The sequence below is a fragment of the Magnolia sinica genome, chromosome 3, assembly GCF_029962835.1.
Source record: "Magnolia sinica isolate HGM2019 chromosome 3, MsV1, whole genome shotgun sequence".
Taxonomy (NCBI): Eukaryota; Viridiplantae; Streptophyta; class Magnoliopsida; order Magnoliales; family Magnoliaceae; genus Magnolia; species Magnolia sinica.
Genome location: NC_080575.1, coordinates 113163004 through 113190348, shown reverse-complemented (window position 1 = coordinate 113190348; position 27345 = coordinate 113163004). Strand labels below are relative to the sequence as shown.

At 39.8% G+C, this 27345-nt stretch overlaps 1 protein-coding gene across 1 annotated transcript; it reads left to right on the top strand.

Annotated features, from left to right (window-relative positions):
• Positions 1–170: 170 nt before the first annotated feature.
• LOC131240767 (uncharacterized) lies at positions 171–26707 on the top strand. Its single transcript, XM_058239219.1, has 7 exons — positions 171–325; positions 20206–20271; positions 20379–20428; positions 20954–21018; positions 22497–22588; positions 25758–25829; positions 26387–26707. The coding sequence occupies exons 1-7, from the start codon at positions 323–325 to the stop codon at positions 26423–26425; spliced, it is 387 nt and encodes a 128-aa protein (XP_058095202.1). The 5' UTR covers positions 171–322; the 3' UTR covers positions 26426–26707.
• The last annotated feature ends 638 nt before the right edge of the window (positions 26708–27345 follow it).

Sequence of the window (27345 nt, the reverse complement as noted above, 5' to 3'; positions counted from 1 at the left end):
TGTGGTGTAATCCACATGAGATTTGGATATACTATTTTTTGGGTTCATGGCCTAAAATGATCTTAAAAAAAAATGGATGGACGGCGTAGATAAAACAAATACATCATTGTGGGGCCCACAGCACAGCCCATTAGCTACTGTCTACTGATAGCGTCAGTAGGTAATCCGCATCCGCTTGCTCCAAACATGCGCCAGTAGTACAAGTAGCTAACGTAAGCTTTCGCAGGAATTCGCAAAGATAAATTTTTTAGGGCTTACCGAACGGGAGCTCGGGTTTCTGTAATCGGAGGCGATCGTAGTTGGATTTGCTTCTCTTTCGAAAATGGTACGGAAAATCCTCTCTCTCTCTCTCTCTCTCTCAGCCTTCAGTTCCAGATTTTTCTTGGAAAGGAATAGATACTTCTACCCACCGATGTCGATTTGCATACACCAGTTTTCTGTTTTGGGAATAGAAACAGTACTACTCTCAATTGCTTGTCTTGAATAATTTGGGTTTCGTGCAACTGAGCATTTCTTCGTCCTTTGATTTTTGGGCATTCCAATGTTCACCGCTTTTCAGTTGCACGAATTCGAGCCCGCCGGCGATTGTTCTCGATTTAGTTTGAATTCAATTTACTTTTCTTCTAAAACAATATTTCATGAGCTTTGGGATATGACTGAAAATACGGCTCGAAATAAGTAAAATATTATTTAGCTTCCACCTATTTGGGTTTTGTTTTTACTCCCGAAACATCTGTCTGGTTTAAAATTGAAGCAACCTGAACAAACGATTCGGCTGAAATTCGATTTGGGGGTCGGTTCGATGTGGGAAAGGATAATATGTCATTGAAACAAGTGAAAGAAAATTAATCATTCGGGGTATGGTTGGATGTGGGGATATCTCCACTTTAGAATTCTAATTCATTGGAATCTCGAGGGTTATAGTGATTGGATGCCAAAGGCTTCCATTTTCCAATGGAACCATTCACTGAAGAATTCAATTTTCATAGAAAGGCCTAATTTTAGGGGCTATTTATATGTAGTGGAATTTGACATGGATGAGAGTTCTATGGAAGAGAGGTAAGTGGAATAGACATCTTCGTTTCTTTGATGAACTCATTTAGGCATTCTTCATGGAAGTGAGTTCCATGGTAACTGGAATTCTTATATGAGCTACGGCGTCTAGAGTTCCAAACATGGGAACTCTAGAGTTCTGCGAAGCAATGTTCGAGCGCCAAGCGTCCAAACGACACCTTAAGAAGATGACTTCTTTCAGAAAATTAAAGATTTCTCATTTCTTGGGATTCCCTCTGAGACACATGACTAGTATTGTGTTAGTGTTTTCAAAGTGGAAATCGATTCCACGTCTTTTCTTTTTTCTTTCTTTCTTTTTATTTTTTGATATTCTTTTTATTTTTTATTAATCGAAAAAAGAATATTGAACCTAAATAAAAGAATTTATAACATCAAATAGCTAACATCTTGAAAGAGGTAAAGAAGATTCAATACAAAGAAAGGGCTCGGCCAAGAGAGTCAGTTACCTCATTTGCCTCTCTCAGTAGAGGATGAGGAAAACTCAAAGGGTGATTAGAGCTTCATAATCTTGTTGATGGATGACAATGTCCATCTGTGTGCATCTTGAATAATGACCATTTGATAGCACTGGATGAGTAATCAGAGGGAAAATGAGTGTTCTATTCTTTGTTTGTGTTGTTCTCCCTTTTGTAACCTGTCTTCTTAGAAATCAACACTATAGCTCAGTGTTAGACAGGGTGTGTTTCAACGTCGAGGTTTCTAGTTTGAGCCAAGCTTACCTGTAAAAAGAATGATACTTGCTTTTATCATTTATGAGCTCAGCCCTGGAGCAATTGTATGCATTGTGATGCACTATAGGGAGAGTGTACTCGAGCATAACATTGTTAAGGGGAATGTTTTGATTTGACATTCCCCTCTTGTGGGACTTGGAGTGAATGTAGTGCACTAAAGAGGAGAATGTTAGGGATGGCATTCTTATGTGATGCCCTCCGATGGGCCTTGGGATGCGTGTTAGGATTGACATTTGTAAGCACCAAGGTGCTGTAGAAGGGTAAGTTTCAGGACCGACACTATGCAATAACATGGCACTGTTCAATGTAAGTTAGGCGGACTTAGTATGTAGGGGGTCCTAGGGTGGACTCAATAGGGAAGCCCCTAGGTGGGACTAAAAGTACAGGAGTTCATGCAAATGAATATTGGGGATGACATTCTGTTAGAGGTTTTCTCTGTTGGAGACAACTGAAAGAAGATAGTCAGCGAGCATTGGCACACCCCTTGCTATTCTAGGGGCAAGCATAGGCACATCCTTTGATAACCTAGGGCCAGGGAAATGAGTGCGATAAGATTCACTCCATGAGTTGAGACGCTTCAGACTAAAAGAGTGTTATATGCACTCTTATAGACTCGAGGTTTGGCCCAAAGACTTAATTTTTGTGGATGGTCAAGTAGACAATCCCTGATTGGTAAATTGAATACGAAGGTGTTTGGGTTAACAAGAGTTTCGGTCCTAACAAACTCTCAGGAATGCGTTGGCATATTCTAGGAAATCTGGGGTAAGTCCAAAGCGATACCAAGTATTGAACCTAATACTTAGGTGGCCAATCCCCATGGTGAGACTTGAGCACAAAGGTGGTGGTGGTCTCTATTGATATGTTGTTAGAGAAACCCTCTATTGACGTGAGCTGAAAGAATAGAGCGTGAAAGCTCTTTTCTTAACTTTACCAAGGGGCGTGGCGAGAAATGGAGAAGTTGGATTAAAAAACGCGTTGGATCTGCAGCTTTCTCGGTGCTTGTCAATGGCTCCCGGAAGGTTTTTTCAAGCCTTCTAGGGGCGCCTTCATCAAGGAGACCCGCTCTCTCCCTTCTTGTTCTTGGTCGTAGTAGAAGCTCTCAGTCGTATGTTATCTAGAGGTCAAGAGACCAATCTCATTAATGGATTTCGAGTGTCCAAGTTGGGGAAGCCTGTCTATCATCTCCATTTTGCTGATGACACCATTATATTTTGCAATGTTGACCCTTCCATGATGGATAATTTGTACAAAATTCTTTTAAGGTGGTCTCTGGGTTGAAGATAAATTTGGGAAAGTCTGAGATTTTGGGTATTCACCTTCCCAATGACGAGGTTTCCTATTTAGCATTGATTTTTTGGATGCAACGTTGGTTCCCTCCCATCAACATATTTGAATATCTCTCTTAGGGAGGATGTTTAACTCTCATTAAGACGACATTCTCCAATATGCCACTTTATTATGTCCCATTTCAAGTGCCCATCCTTGGTTTGGATGAGATTGGAAAAGTTTAGAAGAGAATTCATGTGGAGGGGGTCGGAAGTAGGCAACAAATTTTATCTTTTGAAGTGGCAAGAAGTTTGCAAGCCGTTCAAAGAGGGACCGGCTGGTATAAGGGATCTCTTTAGCATGAACCAAGCTCTTCTCGGGAAATGGTTATGGTGCTTTGGGATGGAGGAAGGCTCCTATTGGAAAGAAATCATCACCATTGTTGTCAAATGCAATCGCATATGCGCATACTATGGATCAGATTTCAAGCTCTTCTCGGGAAATGGTTATGGTGCTTTGGGATGGAGGAAGGCTCCTATTGGAAGGAAATCATCATAATTGTTGTCAAATGCGCATATGCGCATACTATGGATCAGATCGCATATGCACATACTATGGATCATTTTCTCTCCAATTTATCCAAGATTCTCAATATCTCATGAGATATTCATTTTCTCCCAAAATCTCAGGGTGATTCTCTTTCTTTCTTCCTTTTTTCCTTCATTGTCCATTGGTCCAAAGCTTTTTCCGGATTCTTACATCACATCAAAGGGGACCAGCAACGCAAGGCCATGCTCTTGGCAAGGGGCGGTAGTCCGATTACCGTGGGTGGTAATTGGATCACCGCCCCACACCTGTTTGTCCATTGGTTTGAGGTGGGTGCTGGTCCGAGGCTGAGTCTTCTCCTCCTGTATCTCTTCTTGGTTTTTCTTCTAGAGGCACCATTGTTGCCTCTTGGGAGCTCTCTTTTCCTATTGTTCTCTTTCCCCTTCAATTCCTTTTTCCTTGCTTCCTTTCTTTCTTGATCCTCTCTTCCCTAGACCCTCTTTTCAGGTAGTTATCTTACACAGCTATTTGCATCATTCGGTGGGTCTTGATACCCATGTCCATGGATCTTTTTTTTTGGACTTAATTTCTTTGTAGCCATGATCCCTCTTTACAACAAGGGAAACAGAAAACGTGGGACTTTGGAAGAATTCCAGCACCTTGACCTTGCTGGAAAAAATTCCTCCTTGCCAAGGGATGAGTTCTCTCCCTCTCTTAAGTTCTAGTCCCATTTGGCCTTTAGATATGTAATTTTTTATGATGATTATTATTATTTTTTAGTTATTGGAGTGGGGTGTGATAAGAAAAGTGCCCCATCTTTGTTTGTGCATGTGTATTATATATATATATATATATATATATATATATATATATATATATATATATATATATATATATATATTGTTAAATTGTTTTTGGAAGAAGGCCCAAATCCTACACATCATCCCACATTTGTGTTGGCCCACTTGAGAGATGCATCTCATCATAAAAACTGGTGGGCCATCATGTAGCCTTAGAATGTGGTCCCTTGGATGGATCACTTCTTTGTGGGAAAGAAAGGGACTGAATCTGATGGGCCAGATTGATCATTGTGGTCCATTTGGAACCTCAAGTGTTGTGGGTTCTTGATGGTGGGCCACCATTTTAGAGTGGGCCCCAATTTCTTTCCCGCCATGATTTAGATTTTGTCGACTAGACCTTTGATATGGATTTGAACTAATGGGTTTTCCTAAATGGGCCTTGAAATGATTTGGGCCTAATGGATTTGGTCCTTTTTAGAGATGGGTTTGGACAATGGGCCTTAAGATGGGGTTTTACTTGAATAGGTCTTAAGACGAACATTTAAAACCCCATCTTAAGGCCCATTGTCCAAACCCATCTCTAAAAAGGACCAAATCCATTAGGCCCAAATCATTTCAAGGCCCATTTAGGAAAACCCATTAGTTCAAATCCACATCAAGGGTCTAGTCAACAAAAGCTAAATCATGGCGGGGAAGAAATTGGGGCCCACTCTAAAAAGGCGGCCCACCATCAAGAACCCACAACACTTGAGGTTCCAAATGGACCACAATGATCAATCTGGCCCAGCAGATTAAGTCAGTCCCTTTCTTTCCCACAAAGAAGTGATCCATCCAAGGGATTACATTCTAAGGCTATATGATGGCCCAGCAGCTTTTATGATAAGATACATCTCTCAAGTGGGCCAACACAAATGTGGGATGATGTGTAGGATTTGGGCCTTCTTCTAAAAACAAAAAGCAAAAAAAATACACATGTACAAACAAAGATGGGGCACTTTTCTTATCACACCCCACTCCAATAACGAAAAAAAAAATCATCATAAAAAATTACATATCTAAAGGCCAAATGGGCCTAGAACTTGAGAGAGGGAGAGAACTCAGCCCTTGGCAAAGGAGGAATTTTTTCCAGCAAGGTCAAGGTGTTGGAATTCTTCCAAAGTCCCACATTTTCTGTTTCCCTTGTTGTAAAGAGGGATTATGGCTATAAAGAAACTAAGTCCAAAAAAAAAAACCCGTGGATTTTGGGTATTAAGACCCACCGAACATGGGTATCAAAATCCCACAGTCGGTTAGAACCTGCAGAATATGTAAAGCTAGAGAATTCGGAGACTCTTGCTTTAAGTGGACTCCTGATCTGTGATTTGGGGATTTTTGAATAAGGGACCTCGGTTACAAAGAGGGAAGGTGTTTAGCACCCTCTTTGCCCGTACGGATGTATGGTCTCTACTTCGTGTAGTAATATAGTCTCAAGGGATATGGAGATGATGATGATGGGTGGTTCGGATTTGGATGGTGGAAGTATGTTGGTTGCGATGGTTGGTATGGATTATTTGACCATGATGGGTGGTGTGGATCATGGTGATGGGAGTGGGTTGGCCATGATGGGTGGTGTGGATCATGGTGAGGGAGTGGGTTGGCCATGATGAGTGGTGTGGATTATGGTGATGGGTCGGCTATGACGGTTGGTGGTGATGGTGGCGGGACGGTTTTGGTTGTACGGATTTGGCGTGATGTGTGGACTGATTTGGATTGATGATGCAATAGACTTGGAATTGCCACTAGCCAATTAATCCAAATTCCTACAGCTGGCCAGAACCTGCAGAATGAAAGCCAAAGAATCCGGGGACTCCTTGCTTTAAGTTGACTCCTGATCTACGACTTGAAATTCTGAGTAAGGGACCTCAGTTATAGAGAGGGAAGGTGTTAGGCACCCTCTCTGCCTGTACAGGTGTACAGTCTCTACTTTGTGTTGTATGCTGATCTTAGGGGATAAAAATGATAGGATGCAAAGTATTAAAATGAGATTAGGCAGACTCGGATTTCTTATGTGGCAGGGTCTGAAATTTTGGCAAGCCACATAGCATACGTTTAGAGAATGTCTAAAAATGGGATATAAGTAGATATATGATGATGTTAGAATGACATGTAAGAGGACTAGACTACCATGAGTTTCTGATGTAACAAGATACCGAGTTCTGGCAAGTCACAGAGCATATATTCAATGGCAACCTAGAGAAACGGGGGAGTTGAGAAGGGAAGTAATAATGTGATTGATAGAATATGAATGCTAGTGATGATTGCATGATCTTTGGCTTACACTTGAAATGGCTTGAATGTTTGGGTGCACCATGGTGGGGAATGATTGTCACGTGGGAGCTTGAGAACTCAAGCACACCACCCTCTCACTCTCACTCTCACTCTCTCTCTCTCTCACACTCTTGGTTTTTTTGGTGTTTGTTGTTCTTGGAATGAAGAGAGGAGGGGCTATTTATAGCCCCTTGGGATGGCTTTTATGTAATTGAAAGGTTTATGAAGGGTAAATGATGATGTGGCAGTTTTGGATTGGTAGAGAGAAGAGAGATGCCACGTGGCACTTCTTTATAAGCTAAAGGGCTTGGTAATATGGTAAATAGTAGGGATTTTGAGGTCAAATAGGTTCTAATAGAGTTGACTTTTGAGGGGAGCAACGACTGTAGCTCCGGGCACATCTGTCGAGGTGGGGCGGTAATCCAAATACCGCCTTTGACTGTTCTTGTCCGAAACTCAGCCAGTTGGCTCCGTGCACATTTTTCTAGAGGGGGCAGTAATTTGATTACCGCTTTCACGTGGTTGCCTCCGAGGTTTAGCTAGTGGGCTTATTTCGCGCCCTAAGAGCGGCCCAAAGCCTGTTTTGGATATTTAGCTCGAAACTAGCTCAACTGTGACCCGAAGATGGCTTAAAAAACGGGTTGATTTTGGGTAAAGGTTTGGGCATGCTTTGGCTTGGGTGATGGCTCGAGTTAAGTTCGGGTTTAAAGTAATGGAATGGCTTAGGTTCAGCTAGGGTTTGGATCAGGTTTGGGAAGTGGCCACGGTTTTAGGTAGGGTGTGGGGTTTAGGTTCAGTTCCTAAGGATCATCCATGCTTTATCAAGTTGCTAGCCTAAGTGGGGTGTTTACAATGCCATGGCATACTTTAATATGCAATCACATATGCGAGTATGTGATCGCATATTGCATATGCGATTACATATTTCCCAATAGTCAATTTTTATTTTTTATTTTTCCAGTTTGGTGCACTTTTGTCTATAAATAGGCACTCACATCTAGAGGTGGGCATCGAGTCGAGTCGGACCGGATTGGGTCCAACTCGACTCGGTCCGAAATTTTCAATGCACTGACCGAACTTGATCCGAGTCTGGGTCCTCTAACTTGATCCGATCCGTTGCACTATTGGCCTAACCCGAACCAAGTCCAACTTGGTCAAGGAAACCGAGTCAGATTAGGTTGGGTACGGTTCGGATCGGATCTTCTGTTTTATTTTTTATCTTTTGAAAATTAAAAAAAAAAAAATGATTTTCACTGTTAAAAAGTTCCTAGGGCCCACCATAACGTTTATGTTCCATCGAATCTGCTAATAAGGTCACAACTACATGGATGAAGAGGAAAAACAAATTTCATATTGATCTGAAACTTCTGTGACCTCTAAAAGAGTTTCAATGGTAGACGTTCAACCCCCCACTGCTTTTTGTAGTGCAGTCCACTTGATCTTTAAATCTGTCTTATTCTTCGGCTCAAGCCTTAAGACGAGCCTGCCAAATGGATGGACGGTTTGGATATAACACATCCCTCATGATAGGACCCACAAAACTTGTTGACGTCAATACATCAGCTGGCCTGGTGCGTGGTACATGGTACACCTGCCAATCTGCTTCCTTTATCTTGACGCAGATTTCCTAGGAAAGCCTTTCGCACGCAAGGATGCTACGTGGGGCCCAATTCAATGTATATGAGAAATCCATTCTGTCCATCTGTTTTGCGAGTTCATTTTAGGATGTGCCACCAAAAATGAGATGGATACAAAACTCAACTGGGCCACACAAGAAGAAATAGTGGGAATTCAGCTAGCACCGTTGAAGCATTCCTATGGCCATAAAAGTTTTGTATCAGGCTATCTTTCTAGTTTTTTCACTTCATCCCATTGGGAATGACCTTATAAACGGATTGGATAGCATATAAACATCAAGGTGGAGCCCAGGAAAGTTTCAACGGTAGGAATTTCTTTCCCCAATTTTCCCTCTCGTGTGACCCACTTTAGTTTTGTATCCTTCTCATTTTTGGTGGCACGTCCTTAAATGAGCTCGGATGAACGGAATGGATTTCTCACATACATTGAAGTGGGCCCCACATAGCATCCTTGCGTAGGAAGTTGCCTTTCGTAGGAAAATCCCTGTCCCTTTTCCTGTGTCAGAGCTCCGTGCTCGATGCACCTTGAGCCGTGAGCTAAGACTGAGAGGACGGATCGGCTACTCCCCCTGCCACCGGCCAATGGCTGGTGGTTGGTGCTCTGTGGACCCCACCATGATGTATTTATTTCATCCATGTTGTCCATCTATTTTTCTAGATCATTTTATGGTATTAAATAAAAAAGGAGGTATATCCCAATCTCAAGTAGACAACTTTACATGAAACAATGTTGAATGAACATTGTGCGGATCGGATCGGATCCAATCGGATCGGTCCGGATTGGCCACTGATCCGAACTCGACTCGATGTACGGTCGGATCTGAGTGGGCCTACTCGATCCGACCCGATCCTGGCCTTCGGTTCGGATCGAATCCGTCGGATCGGTCCAGATTGGCCACTGATCCGAACTCGACTCGATGTACAGTCGGATCTGAGTGGGCTTACTCGATCCGACCCGATCTTGGCCTTCGGTTCGGATCGAATCCGTCGGATCGAGTCGGATTCTGCCCAACTCTACTCACATCTCCTCCATTTTCACTACTCTTTAATCCAAAGCTCTAAATCTCTCACTCGTTTTCTCTTACACCTCTTTCTCTCTCACTCTAATCCAACTATTTAAAGTATGTTTATTTTTTATATTTTGTAAGTTGTGCTTGTTTTTTATAAATTAAGTTGTAAGTTGCAAGTTGCAACTTATGAGTGGTTTCAAGTTATCCATTTATTAATAAAATTTCTATGTTCCAAGTTTTTAATAATTAATTCTCTTAATGTAGTTTGTTGATTGTTTTGTTAAAGTTTTTGTAAATATAATATAAGTATATATATAACTTATTGAAACACTCAAATTACAATGAAATAATTAAAATAACCCAATCCAATCATGTGTACTAATTAGGCAAGTTTTTCTTTTTCTTTTTTTAGATTTTTTTTTTCAAAATTTTCCTTTTAAAAAATTATTTTTCAATACACACACACACGATGGCATATGTGATGATGTGATTGCATATGCGAACAACATATTTTGTTCGCATGCGATCGCGTATGCAATTTGATAACATTGATCATCACTAGCAAATATGGTGTACAAATGGGGGGTTGGGAGACTATAAGGATTCTTCTCTTTACAAGGCTTCTAACACTTGGAAATCGATTATGTCCTCGATCTTTGGGAGTGTGTTTCCCTTTGTATTCTTTTCCTGCTAGTTGTTCCCGGTAGGCCTTTAATAAAATTCCATTTAACCTTTAAAAAAAAAAACTTTACCAAGTGGTGTTCGGGATCTGGGGTGCACCCTTGGTAATGTAGGATTAAGCCTAGAAGGTGGGGTGCAGTGGCATGCACTCGTTCACAGGGTTCAAGTTAAGCCCGTGCATGGAGTGTCATGGGTGGCACTTTGTTGGGGATTATAAAAGGCACCTAGGAAGAATTTTTGTTTTTATATATATATATATATATATATATATATATATAGAAGGAAGAGCCTAAGATGGCTTTCCTACTATACTAAGTGCATGTTTGCACTCTGTGAAGATGCTAAGCCAACATTATGAGCATGTAAGATCATCCTTGTTCGGGATTTCTTGCTGTGGTGGGTGCAATGATACACGTGTTAAGACTTGGGTCTCTTTCTTGGGCAGGACACCAAGTACACATATCTTTACTAATTAACCAATTTTTAGATGCTAGAGTGTATCCAAAAGATATGAGCAGAAACATAGATGTACTCCAATGAATGTGGAATATACCTAATTAGTGATTTGAAACGGAATTATCAATTCATCCGTAACTACTAGAGCTGGGCATCGAGTCGAGTCGGACTGGATTGGCTTCAACTCGACTCGGTCCGAAATTTCCATGGCCTGACCCGAACTCGATCCGATCCGGGACTGAGTCTGGGTCATCTGACTCAATCTGATCCAGTGCACTGTTGGCCTGATTCGATCCGAGTCCGACTAAGTGAGACAATATCAGATATCCAGACCTGCACAATCTCCTCGAACCCTTCTGGAAAGAATCGATCCCAAACTGCAAACTTGTGCATTTCTTCTGCTAATGAAACATTCCACAGGAGCTGCAGACCAAACCGAGCCACATCGAGATCCAGAGACTGAGATTTGAAAGTGGCTGCAACAACATCGATGCCATCCGATTCAATGAACGAGGTCTGGTTCAAGATCTCTCCAGCACAGGGAGTGAGAGAGGGGAGAGAGGAGGGATGGAAGGAGGGATTTTATAGAGGCAAGATGGGAGTGCCCTTCAGAGGTTCTAGAAGCTTCTAAAAGGGATTGGAGAGCTTCATCTAGGGTTTTCAAATTAGTGGAGGTGAGAAATGTTTGGAGAAGATTTGAAGGGATTGGCAGAATCTAACTGGCTGATAGCTTAGGTGATGGTGTTGCTTCCATGCTTTAGAAATTTGGTTGGGTGAGGGTAGCTGCTGCGGGGTAGGTAAAAAGTAAAAATAAAATAAAATAAAATTCTAAAAAACTATTTATATAGACTTGACCGGCTCGATCCGATGTACAGTCGGATCTGACTGGGCCAACTCGATCCGACCCGATCCTGGCCTTCAGTTTGGATCGGATCCGTCGGATCGGTCCGGATTCTGCCTAGCTCTAATAACTACTTAGTCGAAACAACCATTTTGACCGAACCCCATAGAGTCCAAAAATGGATCTTGTGAGGAGATTCATGTTGGATCTCTGCTAGCCATGCACTTACAGTGCATGGAGCAAAAGTGGAACCATTTAAGGGTTCTTTAAGTCAGCGGGAGGCCCCTTGGCAAGGCATGCAATGACATTCTAGGACTGTCATGGTGAAAGGCCTCCATTCACTTACATGTTCGGAACGCATGATTAAATGGTATTGAATTGCATTAGGTGGAATTCAATCCCACGTTTGGGATCAAATTCTTCCTTTGGGAAAAACACTGAATTAAGTGAAACCCGTGTTTGTGGAATTGTAATCAACGGACTAGATTTCACAATTGATGTCGGTTACTAGTATGCATATGCAACTCGATGGTCACATGTAAAGGGCACATATGGATGGACCACATGGATAAAACACATGCATCAAACATGGGGACACATGTAGTGAATTTTGAAATCCACCAGAAATCCCGCTATGTCTCTTGCTAGGATTGGATGATATAAGACCTCGATTAATCCAATTCTTCCCATCTTTTTCAAACGTTGGATGAATTTACATTGGACCAAATGCAATCCCATACCACCTAATCCTACATCCCAAACAGGCAGTTAGGGCATGTTTGGTCCATGGGATTAAATGGTATGGAATTGCATTAGATGGGATTAAGACCATTATTGCACAATGATTGCATGTATGGAAATGCCATGGTATTTTGGCCATCCAATCCTCATGTTTGGGATCAAATTCTTCCTCTAGAAAAACACTACATTTAGTGAAACCCGTGTTTGCTGGACCGTGGAATTGTAATTAATGGACCAAATTCACAAATGTGAAATTACGTGGATTATCTAACACAATAACACGGCACACGGAAGCTTATGGAGCTTAGAATTATGGTTAAGTCCTAGAGGAGGGTGAATAAGACCTTTTTAAATTATTTACCAATTTAGACAAATTAAACCACAAGGTGAATTAGGTCTAAAGATCATAGACTATAAAACGCCTAACATACAATCTAATCATGTGAATTAAACAACTCACAACATAAGCATAATAGAATTGCATCCAAAAACCATTCGCAAACATAAGGATATATAGTGGTTCGGTTAAATACCTACTCTATTCTCGGCAGACATACTCAAACTTGAGTGTACCGGATTTCGCTAGCTTAATTGGTTTTTTGCAGGTTCACCAAAAACCTTTACAATGGTTTTCAATAGGTTTAACACAAACTTACATGTACGCATCCGTGTCGGTGACGGTCCTACACAGGCTTACATGTACTCACCTATATTGGTGGAACGCGTATCCACCCATGTCGGTGGCTCCCTCAAAGACTTGAAGGGTTTTCTATAAGCTAACCAATAACCTCCACGGTCCTAATCCAATGCCTTACGTACACTCCTGTCGGAGGTTCCCACAAAGACTAACACGTACACACCTGTGTCTGGTGAATTTGAGTTTGGGTTACAAACTTTATACTCAATTCCACACAGGAAAAGAGTATACAATGGACTTTAAACAGAAATCCTTACGTGGTTGGATGATCCCCTTTGTAGCACCTTTGTGATGCCTATTCAATCTTGAATCCACTTCTCTTGTGCTCTCCCGATCTTTGAAGTCGATTTTCTTCCACTTCCTTGAATTGACTACCGACAACGATTTTCTTATTGAGATGTAAAGGTAATGGTGGTTTGGTTGAATCTCCTACAACTAATGGTGTTAGTTGGTTCCAAGTAGGGATTCACCTAGATGGATATTCTAGAGGATATAGACAAGGATTTACCTATATGTTTAATGTCTAATATCTAAAAAAAGGAAGAGTTCAAGCAAACATTCATAATGGAGCTTGGAATGCTCATTAGAGTGATTAATCATAAGAAGGGGGACATGAGACTCTTTAGTTTGGAGTTTAAGAGAGGGATAAAGAGTGGGGAATCACTTAGGCTCTAACTCTACTAAAAACCCATAATTTGCACAAATGGCTGAGTGTTATTTTTATAGAGAAAAATCTCCAACGGTTAGTATCGATCGATCAAGTGATCCTTTGATCGAATGAACTTAATTCGATTTAGGTGCAAAATGTTGCTAGACATTTTTTGCGCACCTTCGATCGATCGAGACCGATCGAAGGTTGCTCGATTGGATTGAAGAGTAATCGAACTTGTGCAATGTAGTTTTTTTTTTTTTTAATCTCCTTTCCAAGCACTTTGCACATGATCTAGCCAACACTAACCTAATGACTTAAGGTTTTCCTATTTAGATCAAGTCATTTAATTGTAGGTTATTTTGGAACTAAAGGAATCTAGGGCTAGGATTACCAAAGCATCTCAATTTTCCTGTTGTCTTCAAGTCTTGATTCTTCAACTCTTTGAGTTTTTGGCCTTCAATGTCTTCCAATGGGGGCTCAACTGACTTAAGACTTACTAGCACACTTTATTAACAAACCAAGGCACTAACAATCTCCCCCTTTGTCAATTACGTGACAAAACTAAACTAAACCTTGGCGTGGTCCATACCAATGACAAACCAAGACAACTCAAAAATTATATGTCAAATATTACAATAATTTACAACATAAATATAGACATGACATGTAGACACTTGCAATGCTCCCCTTAAGTCCATCCAATCCCTGCAACAAAGAGAACTTGTAAAACAAAATTCAACTTGTTTTGGTGGGATCTTGATTTCTCCCCCATTTTTTCAGTAAATGACAAAGAGTAAATTCCATAGATATTCCAATAAGCACATAAATGGAAAGCTCTATAAATCATTAATATAATATACCTATAGGCACATACTAACAAGGGAATGTAACAAGGGTGCTTACATAGATTAGAAACTTATGGAGCATGCATATTATGGTTATTCAAGAAATATATCTATAAGAGACATGACCTGGATAGTTTAACAAAGATAAAAATAAGAATGAAACAACTTGTGCTAAACTAATCAAAATGATAATGAGGCTATTATCATCAAATTTACCTATACGCACACACAGACCATCTTAGGTCACCCATCCCACTTCACAACCTACTGGGGTGTGAATTTCCTAGGACCCGGATTGTTATCGGGAGAGAATTTCTTTCTTGAATTCATCTCTCTTAGGTGAGATCCTATTTGGAGATCTATGTTTAGTAGGAGATTTTCATACCCTCATTTTCATTGCACCAACTAAACATTTTCCTTGTTTTCTCATTAAGTAGGGCAATTGTTTTATTGACTCCCTCATATGATTATTCATTTTTGGTGGGGTTAGAAACTTCTTCTTTTTCGGTAATCGTTTAGGACTCAGCCATTGATTTGCCGATTTCTCAGTCATGATATATTTAACTATTCGGTGCGAGACTGAGGTAGATTGTGGCCTTTTAGAGATAAGGCATCCAAACTTCAAATGACCCACATCTCCACAATTGTGGCACACAAGAGATGCTCTCAATCTACTTCCAGAAGCAGACGACCGGATGGGTAAAAGTTGTTATATGAATTTTCATATTTCGTTCAAAACCTCTCTCATCCCCTGAAGGCTTACCCATGCCTAAAGATTTTCCTATTTGGTCTTCTTTTTGGGCAACCTTGGTATTAGCAAGAGAATATTCAAGTTGGTTGACGTTCAGTCTCAGGTCTTGATTTTCAGATTTAATTGTCTCAAGTTCAAATTCAAGACTTGCATAACTCCTTAAAGTCTCATCAAGATTAGACTTTAGATTTTCCTTTAATTGCATTGAGGAGTAATTTTTATATTTTACTTGTTCTAGTTGGTTAGCCAATTAATTATTTTTCGCCTTAACCAAACCTAGCTTTTTAATTATTTTTAAACTTGAAAAGCAAGTTGGAGGCCTCTTGCAAGTGGACATCTTCGTCATCATCATCTTCTTATTCGGAGGAGGATGTCTCTTCTACTTCTTCTGAGGTATTATGGTCGGAATCTCCTTTCAAGTCTTTAGCGAGAGAAGTAGTGGTGGAGGCCATTAGAACTCTAAGAGATCCTAGGTCTTCATCACTATGGGAATCCTCACAATCTGAATTGGACTCTTCAGAATCATCCCATGTTGCTGCCATAGCCCTTCCTTTTGATCTTAACTTGCTAGTACACTCGGAGGCAACATGACCATTACCCTCACAGTTGTAACATTGTGGTTTTCTCAAGTTCTTGAAGGATTTACCTATATGCTTAGGTTTAAGAGATTTTTCCCTCTATTCTTCATCACTATCCTCTTCATATTCAAATTTTCTTATGTTTATGTGAAGTTTTTGGGACAATGAGTTTCTTCCTAGATGGTGTTTCTCTCTAGTGTAGTTTAAATGTACATAGGGAACCTAAAAGTTTTTTCTACTTTCATTCTATTTGTGTCTTTACACTCTTCGATTGAGGTTATTTTGGAGCTAAACCTATGGATTTTCCTACATATACAGGCCTCGGGAACTTGTTCCCTTAAACCCCATATGGAGTTGCCAATGTCGTTCAATCTCGAATAGAACTCCATGAAAGATTCATGCACATCCATTTTAATATTCTCGAATTGTGTGGTCAAGAGTTGAAGTTTAGAGCGCTTTACCATGCTAGTTCTTTCGCGGGGTGGTTTTTAAAATGTCTCACGCATCCTTTCCCATTTCACATGTACAAATACCTTTAAATTCATTGGGAAAAATGACACAGCAAATCACATTAAGAGCTTTCGCATCATAGCCATATCTAGATCTCTCATCAACACTCCATTCATATTTATCTTTGGGAGTGGATATGGTTACACCATCTATCACGACTTGTTCTATGGGCATATGCCATCATTGTTCTACAATAGCCCAAACCATAGGGTTAAGGGATTCCAATAGGCAAAATTAGATCTATCAAAATAAGGTGGTTGTGAGACGGCACCCCCCTCAATGGTAGACATGATTCTAAAGCTCCTACAGATCTTACTCTAGACGGTTAAGTTCTTAAAAAACAGCCTGCTCTGATACCAATTAAAATTGCATGGATTATCTAACATGAGACGCAAAAGCTTACCGAGCTTAAAGTTATGGTTAAGTCCTAGGGGGGTGAATATGATACTTTTAAAAGGTGAATTAGTCCAAGATCATGTACTATAAAAATACAACTAATTGAGCAAGTAGTCTATGATGAGAGATGACTATATCAAGTGTGTGCAATGCGTTAAATGCCTAGCATACAATCTAATCAAGTATTCACATGAATTAAACAACTCACAACATAAGCTTAATAACCTACTCTGATACCAATTAAAATTGCGTGGATTATCTAACACGAGACGTGAAAGCTTACAGAGCTTAGAATTATGGTTTAGTCCGGGTGTGAATATGATACTATTAAAAATATTTACCAATTTACACATTAATCCACAAGGTGAATTAGTCCAAGATCATATACTATAAAAATACAACTAATTGAGCAAGTAGTCTATGATGAGAGATGACTATATCAAGTGTGTGCAATGCGTTAAATGCCTAGCATACAATCTAATCAAGTATTCACATAAATTAAACAAATCACAACATAAACTTAATAAAATTGCATCCACAACACAAACACAATGATATATAGTGGTTCGGTTAAATGCCTACTTCACTTTCGACGGACGCACTCAAACTCGAGTGTATCAGATTTCACTATCTCATTTGGCTTTCTATAGATTCACCAAAAATATCTACGATGGTTTTTAATAGGTTCACCACAAACCTACACATATGCACCCGTTTTGGTGGACCATATATGCACTCGTGTTTGTGACGATCCTACACAAAGACCTACATTTACTCACTCGTGTTAGTGCAACACGTATCCACCTATGTCAGTGGCTCCCTCAGAGACTTAAATGATTTTCTATAGTCTAACAAATAACCTATACATAGAGGTGTACATGAGTCGAACCGAGTCGAGCTTGGCACAACTCAACTCAACTCGGCCACTTGCTAACCCCCACTCGAACTCGGCTCAACTTGGTCCTCGAGCCTGACTGGGCAACTCGGCTCGGTTCGGTCAGCAGATCGGGCTGAGTTTGAGCCAGGATCGAGCCGAGTTTGCCTGTGCAGCATTTTCACAAACACATGGACTGCACTTTCAAAATCTCACTGTATGTAAAACAACAGCAATGATTTTGCAGGTATCTCATCAAACACCTTGTAATCAACATAAAAATCAAGAAAAAAAAAAGGGTATTTGTTTCATATACATACCTTCCTTGCCATCAGCCACACTTCGTCGAGTCATTTCATCACACACTTGGTGAGAAACATCAATATCAAAGTAACCGAGTCACCAAACTAGTTCGATCCGAGTCGAATTGAGTCAAGCTCAGGCAAGCTCGAACTCGGTTCGAAATTTTTTTGAACTCAAAAAAATAGCTCGACTTGGCTCGAACTCAGTTTCGAATCGAGTCGAATCGAGCTTTTTCGAATCGAGTCAAGCGAGCTAACCAAGCTAACTCAGTTCGTGTATAGCCCTACCTATACGGTCGTACTCTAATGACCTATATACGCTTCCACTGGAGACTCCCATGAAGACTAACATGTACACACCCGTGTCTGATGAATTCGAGTTTGGGTCACAAACTCTATACTCAATTCTATACAGGAAAATAGTATACAATGGATTCTAAACAGTAACCCTTAGGTTGTTGGATGAGCGCCTTTGTAGCGCCTCTAAGATGTGTTTTTAATCTTGAATCCGCTTATCTTGTGCTCCCTCAATCTTTGAAGTCGGTCTTCTTCCACTTGAATCGGCTACCGGCATCGATCTTCCTATTGAGATGCCAATGTATTGGGGGTTTGGTTGAATCTCCTATAACTAATGGTGTTAGTTGTTTCCAAGTGGGGATCCACAAGAGTTTCAACAAGAGGTCATGGGTTCGAGTACCCATGTGTTGAAATCCCACTACGGTGTGAGTGCATGTGTTAAAAAAAAGAAAAAAGAATAGGGATTCAATAGATGAGTATTCTAAAGGAATATAGACAACGATTTACTTATAGGTTTAGTGTCTAATCTCTAGAAAAATGAAGAGTTCAAGCACACCTTCATAATGGAGCTTGGAATGCTCATTAGAGTGATTAATCACAAGAAGGGGGATATGACACTCTTTAGTTTGGAGTCTAGAAGAGTGATAAAGAGTTGACAATCACCTAGGTTTTAATTCTACCAAAAAACGCATCATTTGCACAAATGACTGAGCATTATTTTTTATAGATAAAAATCTTCAACGGTCATATAACGGCTAGTATCGATCAATCGAGCAATTCTTCAATCGATCGAACTTAATTCAATATAGGGGCAAAATGTTCCTAGGCATTTTTGCGCTCCTTCGAGTGATCGAGCAAAGGGCCCTCGATCAATTGAGACAGATCAAAGGTCGCTCGATTGGATCGAAGATCAATCGAACTTATGCAATGCAATTTTCTTTCTTTCCAAGCACATTGCACATGATCTAGCTGGCACTAACTTGGTGACTTAAGGTTTTCCTATTTAGATCAAGTCATCTAATGATAGTTTGTTTTGGAACTAAAGGGGTCTAGGGCTAGGATCACCACGACACCTCAATTTACCTGTTGTCAAGCCTTGATGCTTCAAGTCTTTGAGCCTTCGGTATTCAATGTCCTCCAATGAGGGCTCAACCAACTCAAGACTTACTAGCACATGTCATTGACATACTAAGGCACTAACAAATTGATGTGGTCACTTGTACATATATATAACTTGAATTTCACGTGTAATGGGCGCATATGGATGTGCGGCGTAGATAAAACACGTGTCAATGTGGGGCCCACGGATGTAGTGGATTTCAAAATCCACCAAAATCACACAAGACGAAATGTAATTCCATCCCACATAATCCTAATCCTTCCCGTTGTCTCCAAATGCTAGATGGAATTTGCACGGAGCCAAATGCAGTTCTATCCCACCTAAGCCCATGGCGAGGATTAAGATTGTTGATCCAAAATGATCCCTTTTACCCCATGTATGTGGTTCTTGTTGCCAACATGTGCACACTTGCACACCTTAACAAAAGAGGGGGGAAAATAAGAAAGAAACAAAAAAATTCCAGAGGCCTATAGTACCATTCGTTTAGAGCATACACAGGATGATGGTTGGGGTAGATACCAACAGCATTTCCTCAAACACCTACTATCCAACAGCATGTCCTCAAACAACTACTATCCATTCATTTTGGTGACAAAGGAGTAGGAAGAATTTTGGGTTCGCTTCGACATTTTCTGGACTTCAACAACTTTTCCATCATCATGTTTCAGTTTTTCTTTCCTTGTTTTTCTACTATTCATAATTTGTTTTACAAGATGATAGCAAATACCTATGCAGCTGTATCAGCATTGAGTGCTCCAAACTTGTTGCGTTTGGTGTCTCAGCCCTCAAAGTTTGTCCTATGCCAACATATGCTTGCGTCTAACACTAGTATGTTTTTGTCTCGTCCATTTCATTTCAAACATCCAATTAATGTGAACGGCTAACATTCTGGAAACATTTTTCCTGTAACATACATCATGCATTTATTTTTATCGGATTGATGCTAAATGATCTGCCATGTTTCTATTGCATTTTTATGTGAGGTTGGAGTCCAACCCATGAAATTTTGATAATGATCTAGAGACCTTGTCTGCATTTTTGGAGTGCCTAGTGATTCCTGAAAATGGTTTTTTTTTTTTTTTTTTCTTGATAGGATGATCCAGAGCTGGAAGCCATCAGGCAAAGAAGAATGCAGGAATTAATGGCACAACGTGGCATTGTATGTGATGTCTTCATGCATAAAGATTAAAGATATTCTTTTACATAATTTTGATACCCTTAAATTCCTACGAAGGTAATGCTAATGAATTCTATCAACTGATGTAGGGGAATCAACAAAACACAGAGCAGCAGAATGCACAGGATGATGCCAAAAGGTTGGTTCATATGCTACAAAATCATATATGCTCTTCTTTTCCACAAATTTGGTTTAGAATTATCCTAAAGGTGAAATGACCTGGTGCTTGCAAAGAACTGTAAGCTGCAGTGCTTCTAGTTGCATAGGGACACTCATGTCCAGCTGCCTGCACTTCATAAGCCACCATACATTCATCCATCCATATAATGGTCATCCTTTTATAGCTTTCCATTTTTCATGCCATGGATGGGATGCTTAGAAGTTGGAACCATCTAATCAAAGTAATCCATGATGGGTCCCACCTGAGGGTTGGTTTAATTTTTGATTGGACCTATTTTCCTTAAACAATCTTGACTGCCCATGTACAAGCTGTTGGTTGGATGGTTAGAACCATCCAATAACCTCGGTGACAATCCAGAACGATTGGATAGATGTGGTACTATCCATGTGCACTTGCACATCTTGGAGAACTGGATCATTTGTCATCCTAAAATAACTTAACCTGCTATCTTTTGGGAACTAATTTATTCAACTAATAAATCAGGGAAGCAGAGGAACGGAGGCAATTGATACTTAGTCAGATTTTGTCATCTGAAGCAAGAGAAAGAAGTAAGTTGAGCTCTGTATTTTGATTTTAAAACAATTTTGCATGAACGCGTATAGTCACGTCATTTTTTTTATACATAAAACATATCCATTTCAATGCACATAGATATTGACTCATGACATAGTCATTAACATGAGACCAGCTTACTTGACTCTCATGTTCTACTTTTACTCTTACTGGCACCTTAGTTGCAAGCAAGAGCAGGATTAGATTCAGACATGGTAGTGGGAAATATTGGCATCAAGAATTCAAGAATTAGGAGTGCCTAGGAAGCTCCTATGGAAATTTCTGTGCGTGCATGCGCATGTGATCACTCCTTAAATGAGAATGAGCTCAATGCACATTGCACACAGGGAGCTAGTGCGTGGGGTGTCGCTCGCCATTTAAAGATGGTTGATAGGAGTCTTGCTGCGTTGCAAAATTTGATTTTTTTAAGTCCATTTTGAGGCGCGCGTTAAGATTCCCTCCACCGTTTCTGGATGGTGTGAGACATGTATGCACCAACTGTTGGTGCACAATGTGTGCATAGAAACTCTTCGTACTAAAATATAGAATAAAAAAGTCTATTATTTAGATTTTTCTTTCGTCCTTTATTTTTTTATATTTTTTTATAATGACGACAGGGTGTCTCCGCCCCCTTTTTGAGGCGAGACTTGTTATGCAGTAACCCCAAAAACTATAGCAAACAATTGGTTGAGATACTTTTTATTGTATAATAATTTTTAATTAGCGAATGCATTTAATTTACATCTGCCTGTGTTTCATGGTTTGCACATGAGTTTGATATCCAAATTGTTTCAAGTGGACTAAAGGGTGGTATGGCCATCCATGGGAAGAAGTCGACTTGAAGGTGATCAGAGATTGATAGACACCAAAAATGAAGTGTTAATAGAAATAAATTATGGGCTCTTTTAAGTGTTTTGGTACTGCTCTGGGCTTGGAGTTGTAGAAGAAGGTCAAAGGTCATGCTGGAAATGGTGAAAGGGTTTTGATTACTTGGGAGTTATTCTCTATGGGCTGCTGTGGGCTCTCCTATCATGGAAGTGAGGGTATAAAAATAGATTTTTGGTATAGGAAAGGGCAAAGCAAAAGGTCTAGTGATCCTAGTGCATAGAGAAAATATCTCCAAAATGAAAATGAAGGCGGGCTAAAAACTGAAGTACTACCTTGTCTTGAGCACGAATGGTCAATGGTTCTATCCAAACAAGCTGGCAATGTTTCATAAAATGCGATTTATTCCTATAAAGATATTAAAGCTACTGCATTTTGAATCCAACTCGTAAATGTTGTTGTCTGGACATTGTAATGAGCATGGAGATGGAGCTCAACTTTGTGCTGTACTACTGCATATGCAAATCATTCAAATAAGCATCATTGCGTGGGGGTCTGATTTTGCATTTTTTAAAGGATCCTGTTCTATTCACCATTAGTTTCTTATTTTGTTATTGTCATTGACATCCTATGACTTTGATATCAACAGTTGCTCGGATCGCATTGGTGAAACCTGAGAAGGCAAGAGGAGTTGAGGATGTTCTGCTTAGAGCTGCTCAAATGGGACAGATAGCTGAGAAGGTTAGACCAAAACAAATATTTAGGCTGTATCTGGATCATGTTGTGCTGTAACGGCCATTCTGTAATGATGAAGGTAGCAACCATTACGTGTTACGAGGTCCTGACAGCTCTTATGGAAAGAAAAAGGACCTGTAATGGTCTGTTACGGGCCAATATAAGTTTTTTTTTTGGTTTTTTTTTTTTTTCGAAAAGAAGAAGACGAAGAAGAAGACTAATGGCCGTTAAGGCCCATACCGTAATGTAACAGTAATGGCCACTTACCTTTACGGAATACCTTGATCCGGATTGACAAGTGACTAAGTGAGTCAAATTGCGATTATTTGCTCATGGGTGTGTTTAGTTGCACCAAATATCATGAAATTTCATGGTATGTCATGATTGATCAGTATAATCTGGTGAATTTCATGAAATTTGGTGCAATCACACACCTTAAATGAAAGAGGAAATGACAAATAAAAAAATAAAAAAATAGTGATTTCATTCTATTCATAATCAAATAGCCCTTAGATTGCAGGTGTTCCGTATCGGCAACGACAGCCGTAACGGTCACCACCATTACCAATAAGGAGTATCAGCGTAACAGCCAATGCAGGGGGTGTAACGGCCGATATGCTCCCGTGTCAGTTGATTTTATTTTTTTTTCTTTTGCTCGAAAAATTCTTGAAAAATATCCAGAAAATCTAGAAATTTGTAAATATTCCAAATATGCATTCCTTTTTAAAAAATTTTTGAATATGCCTGTGGTAGTGTAACGGTGCACTCTTTGGTGAGAATGTTGCATCTGATTGTCTGAATAATTTATGAACCTGACAACTTACGATTGACTGCAAACTTTCTATATTTAATTTTCGAAGTATATAATAGTAATGATAAATTTATAAGAATGAATTTAATACCAAAACATCTCATATTTACAGGTTTTACTATTATTTAGAGTATTGGAGTTACATATATCGTGACTTGCATACATTTCATTTCAACATACAAAGTCCAAAGACTTTTGTGGCCTGTTATGTAATTTATATACCTAACAATTTGATATCATTTCTCCCAATAGTTCTTTAAAAAAATTGAAATTAAATTCAGATAGTTAGTGTTGCCAATTTGGGGGCGATTGGTGAACCACTCGATACCCCAAATCAGCCTCAAATTTATGCAATTTATTGGCACTTATCCCACTAATGAATTGGTGGACATTTATTGGATAATGAATAATGAAAAATAAAATAAAATCAAATGGCCCGATTTCAAAAAATAAGTGTCCTCAAATTAACAATTAAAACTATTTAAACAATTTGATTTTGGAATTGTGACTTAGCAACAACGGTCCCATAATTTAATTGGTAAATTTTAAGTTAATACATGTCTCGTGTAAAAAATTTTAAGTGCCCAAATTAGGTGGGACTCGGATTGTGAAGTGTAGCACACAAGTGTCAAAGTTTTGTCGGCCCCACCGTGATGTATGTGTTATATCCACACCGTCCATCCATTTTGCTGAATAATTTTAGGGCATGCGCCCAAAAATGAGGTAGATCCAAAGCTCAAGTGGACCACACCACAAAAAGTAGTGGGGATGAGGATGCCCACCGTTGCAACCTTCCTAGGGCCCACCATGACGTTTATTTGCCATCGAACCTATTCTTAAGGCCACACCGACCTAGATGCAAGGAAATCACAAATTTCTTGCTTGATCCAAAACTTCTTGGGGCCCCTAAAAGATTTCAATGGTAGGTGTACATTCCCCATTGTTTTTTTTTTTTTGGGTGGTCCACTTGAGCTTTGGATCTGCCTCATTTTTGGGCTCATGCCCTAAAATGATCTGGAAAAATGGATGGCCTGTTTGGATATAACACATGCACACAGTGGGGGCCATGGAACTTTGGCACGCATCACACCACTTAGGTTGGTGCGTGTTGCACCATGCAATCCGAGTCCAATTAGGTGAGGCCTTTAATGTGGGCCCCACCATGATGTATGTAAGTTTTGGATCAAGCTGACATGTGTGTTTTCCCTACATCCACGTCAGTGTGATCCAATTAACAGGTTAGATGGCAAATAAACATAACAGTGGACCCTAAAAAAATTTTAATGGTGAGCATTCAATAACCACTGTTTCCTATGGTATGGTCCACCTGAGATTTGGATCTTTCTAATTTTTGGGATCATGGCCTAAAATGATGTGGCAAAATGGATGGACGACATGGATACAATACATACATCATGGTGGGGCCCACAGAGCAGGGTAGCATGCGGCATGTGGAGCTTTTATTAAAAAAAAAAAACTTGGGCCGTAATGAGCCACGTAGTCTCTTTGGAATGAAGAGAGAGAGAGAGGGGGCTCTCTCAAGCTTTGTTGTGATTTCAAATGGAGAGAGATTTCAAATGAAGAGAGACGCACAGGCTCTGTGCTCGAAACCCTAGCAGGGAGAGATGCGCATGGCTCTCTGCTTGAAACCCTAGCAGAGAGAGAGAGATGGTTCTCCGATTTCAAAACCCTCCTAACAGAGACAGAGAGAGATGTTGGTCGGCTGATGGAGATGAGAAGAAGAAGAAGAAGAAGAAGAGGAAGAGGAAAAGAAAGCAAAAGAATTAGGTACACCTTCAACCTTTCTCTTCTCTTTTCTTTTTCTTTTTCTTTTTTCCTTGAAGAACCCTTTTTTTTTTTGGAACATTACGGGGTAACGGACATTACACCCTATAACGGCCGTATGGGGCCTGTAACGGCCGTTACACCTCTTTTTCTGATCCACACCGATTCATACCCGTATCGCGTAACGGCCTGGGCCGTTACTGTTACGTATCGGCCATCGGCCATTACGGCTGATACGTAACCAATTTGGAACAATTATTTGCAGGTACGTTTCTAAGGCCATTGAAAGTAATGTAGTGGCAATTTAATTCTCGACATTAATGCAAACTAAATAAAATAAAATAAAAACAACCTGGTTATTTCTACTTTATTGGATGTCATTGCAATTCAATTTGATAGTCCATCCAAACTTGCCCTTAACAACTTGTATACGTGTATATTTGGCACATCTAACCTGCAATGGTGGTTTAGCTAAGGGTCTTTCAAAAGCCAACTATTTTCCTGCTGTTTGTTGGATGTTGTTTGCTTGTAGATTTTCATATTGGTAAGAGCTTTGGTGCCCCCCTTTCCCATCTGCAGGTTTCTGAAGAGAGGTTGATATCTTTGCTTGAGCAGATTAACAATCAAACAAGCAAACAAACTAAAGTTACAGTGAGTGTGCCACTCCCACACCTTTAATTCAATGTTTAGGATAGACTAAGAATGGCAATCAATCCATGAGGCTGACAGTAATTTCAACTACGTCTTCCATTCATGCATTCTTTCGCGAGAAAAAAAAACATTGATACTCTGGCAGAGTCTGACAGATGATATGCAGGCACTTTTTCAACGTAAACCATCCAAATTGTGGGTCCGAATTTAGATATATAATGAATAAAAAATATGCTTATTTGATTATCTGACTAACAGATTGGTGGACATCCATAGGATGGTTTAAAATGAAAAATATCCTACCATCCTATTTCAACGAATAAGCATCCATGAATGAGGCCACAATTATTCAAAAAATGTGATTTTGACAGTGTCTCAGCAACAATGGGTTCCACAATTTTGTTGGTTTAATTTGAGTTAATGTATACCACATTTATAATTTCTCAGTACCAGTACCAGTGTATCAAGTGTGATACACAGCCGGAGTATCAAATAACTCTCCCGTTTCACTTATGTAACTAATATCATGGGAGCCCTAATTTTTTGGTTTACTTCAGATCCAGAGGCGTAGGAGTGTTCTCGAAGATGATGATTAGCCACATTTGAGATAAGATGACTATGCTAAACATATGGTTGTAAGAACTCTTCGTAAATTTATTTGCTCTGTTATGTGACCTTGCTACTTTCAAATGATTGGGGCCATAAAGCGTATCTGACACTGAATTTGAGTGAGTGTACAACCCTGTCTATCCATATTGGTTCAAATGTGCATCTATTATTCCAATGGCGCACAGGTGCAGTGCTTGAAGATTTTTGGGCTACATGCTGTTATTTTATATGTTCAATTACAAGGACAACAGTCGCATATATTTTCTTAATGGCAAGTGCATTTAGTAATGTAGTTTTCCAAGTACAGAATATATGAGTATCTTGACTTTTGAGATGGTCATATAATAATACCTTTCTAATTCGAGCATCGTCATGAGTAGAGAATATATGATTATCTTGACTTTTGAGATGGTCATATGATAATTCCTTTCTAATTGGAGCAACCTTATGTGTTTTGTTTGTTTGTGTTTTTTTTTTTTTTTTTTTTTGGCATGTTGTTTATGTCATGTTACGAGAAAATGCTCCGAGGTTGGATATTTACCAAAAAATTCTGGGATGGGAGGGGAAATGTCTGATATACCCTTGTGAGAGAATCCATGTATAATGGAAGAGTGCAGATTGTCCTTGTTAATTTGGTGGCTTCGAATTGCAAGTGGACGTTGAAAACTTTTTACGGCTGATCAAGCTGATATTTGTGTTTTCCCTTCATCCAGGCTTGTGTGACATTATGAAGAGGTTCATTGGAAAACAAACCTTGCAGTGGACCCTAGGAAGGTTTCAACGCTAGTCATTCAATCCCTACTGCTTTATGTGGTGTGGTCTACTCGAGCTTTAGACGTGCCTCATTTTTTAATTCAAGCTCTAGAATGATATGTAAAAAATGATGGACAGTGTGAATTTGACACAT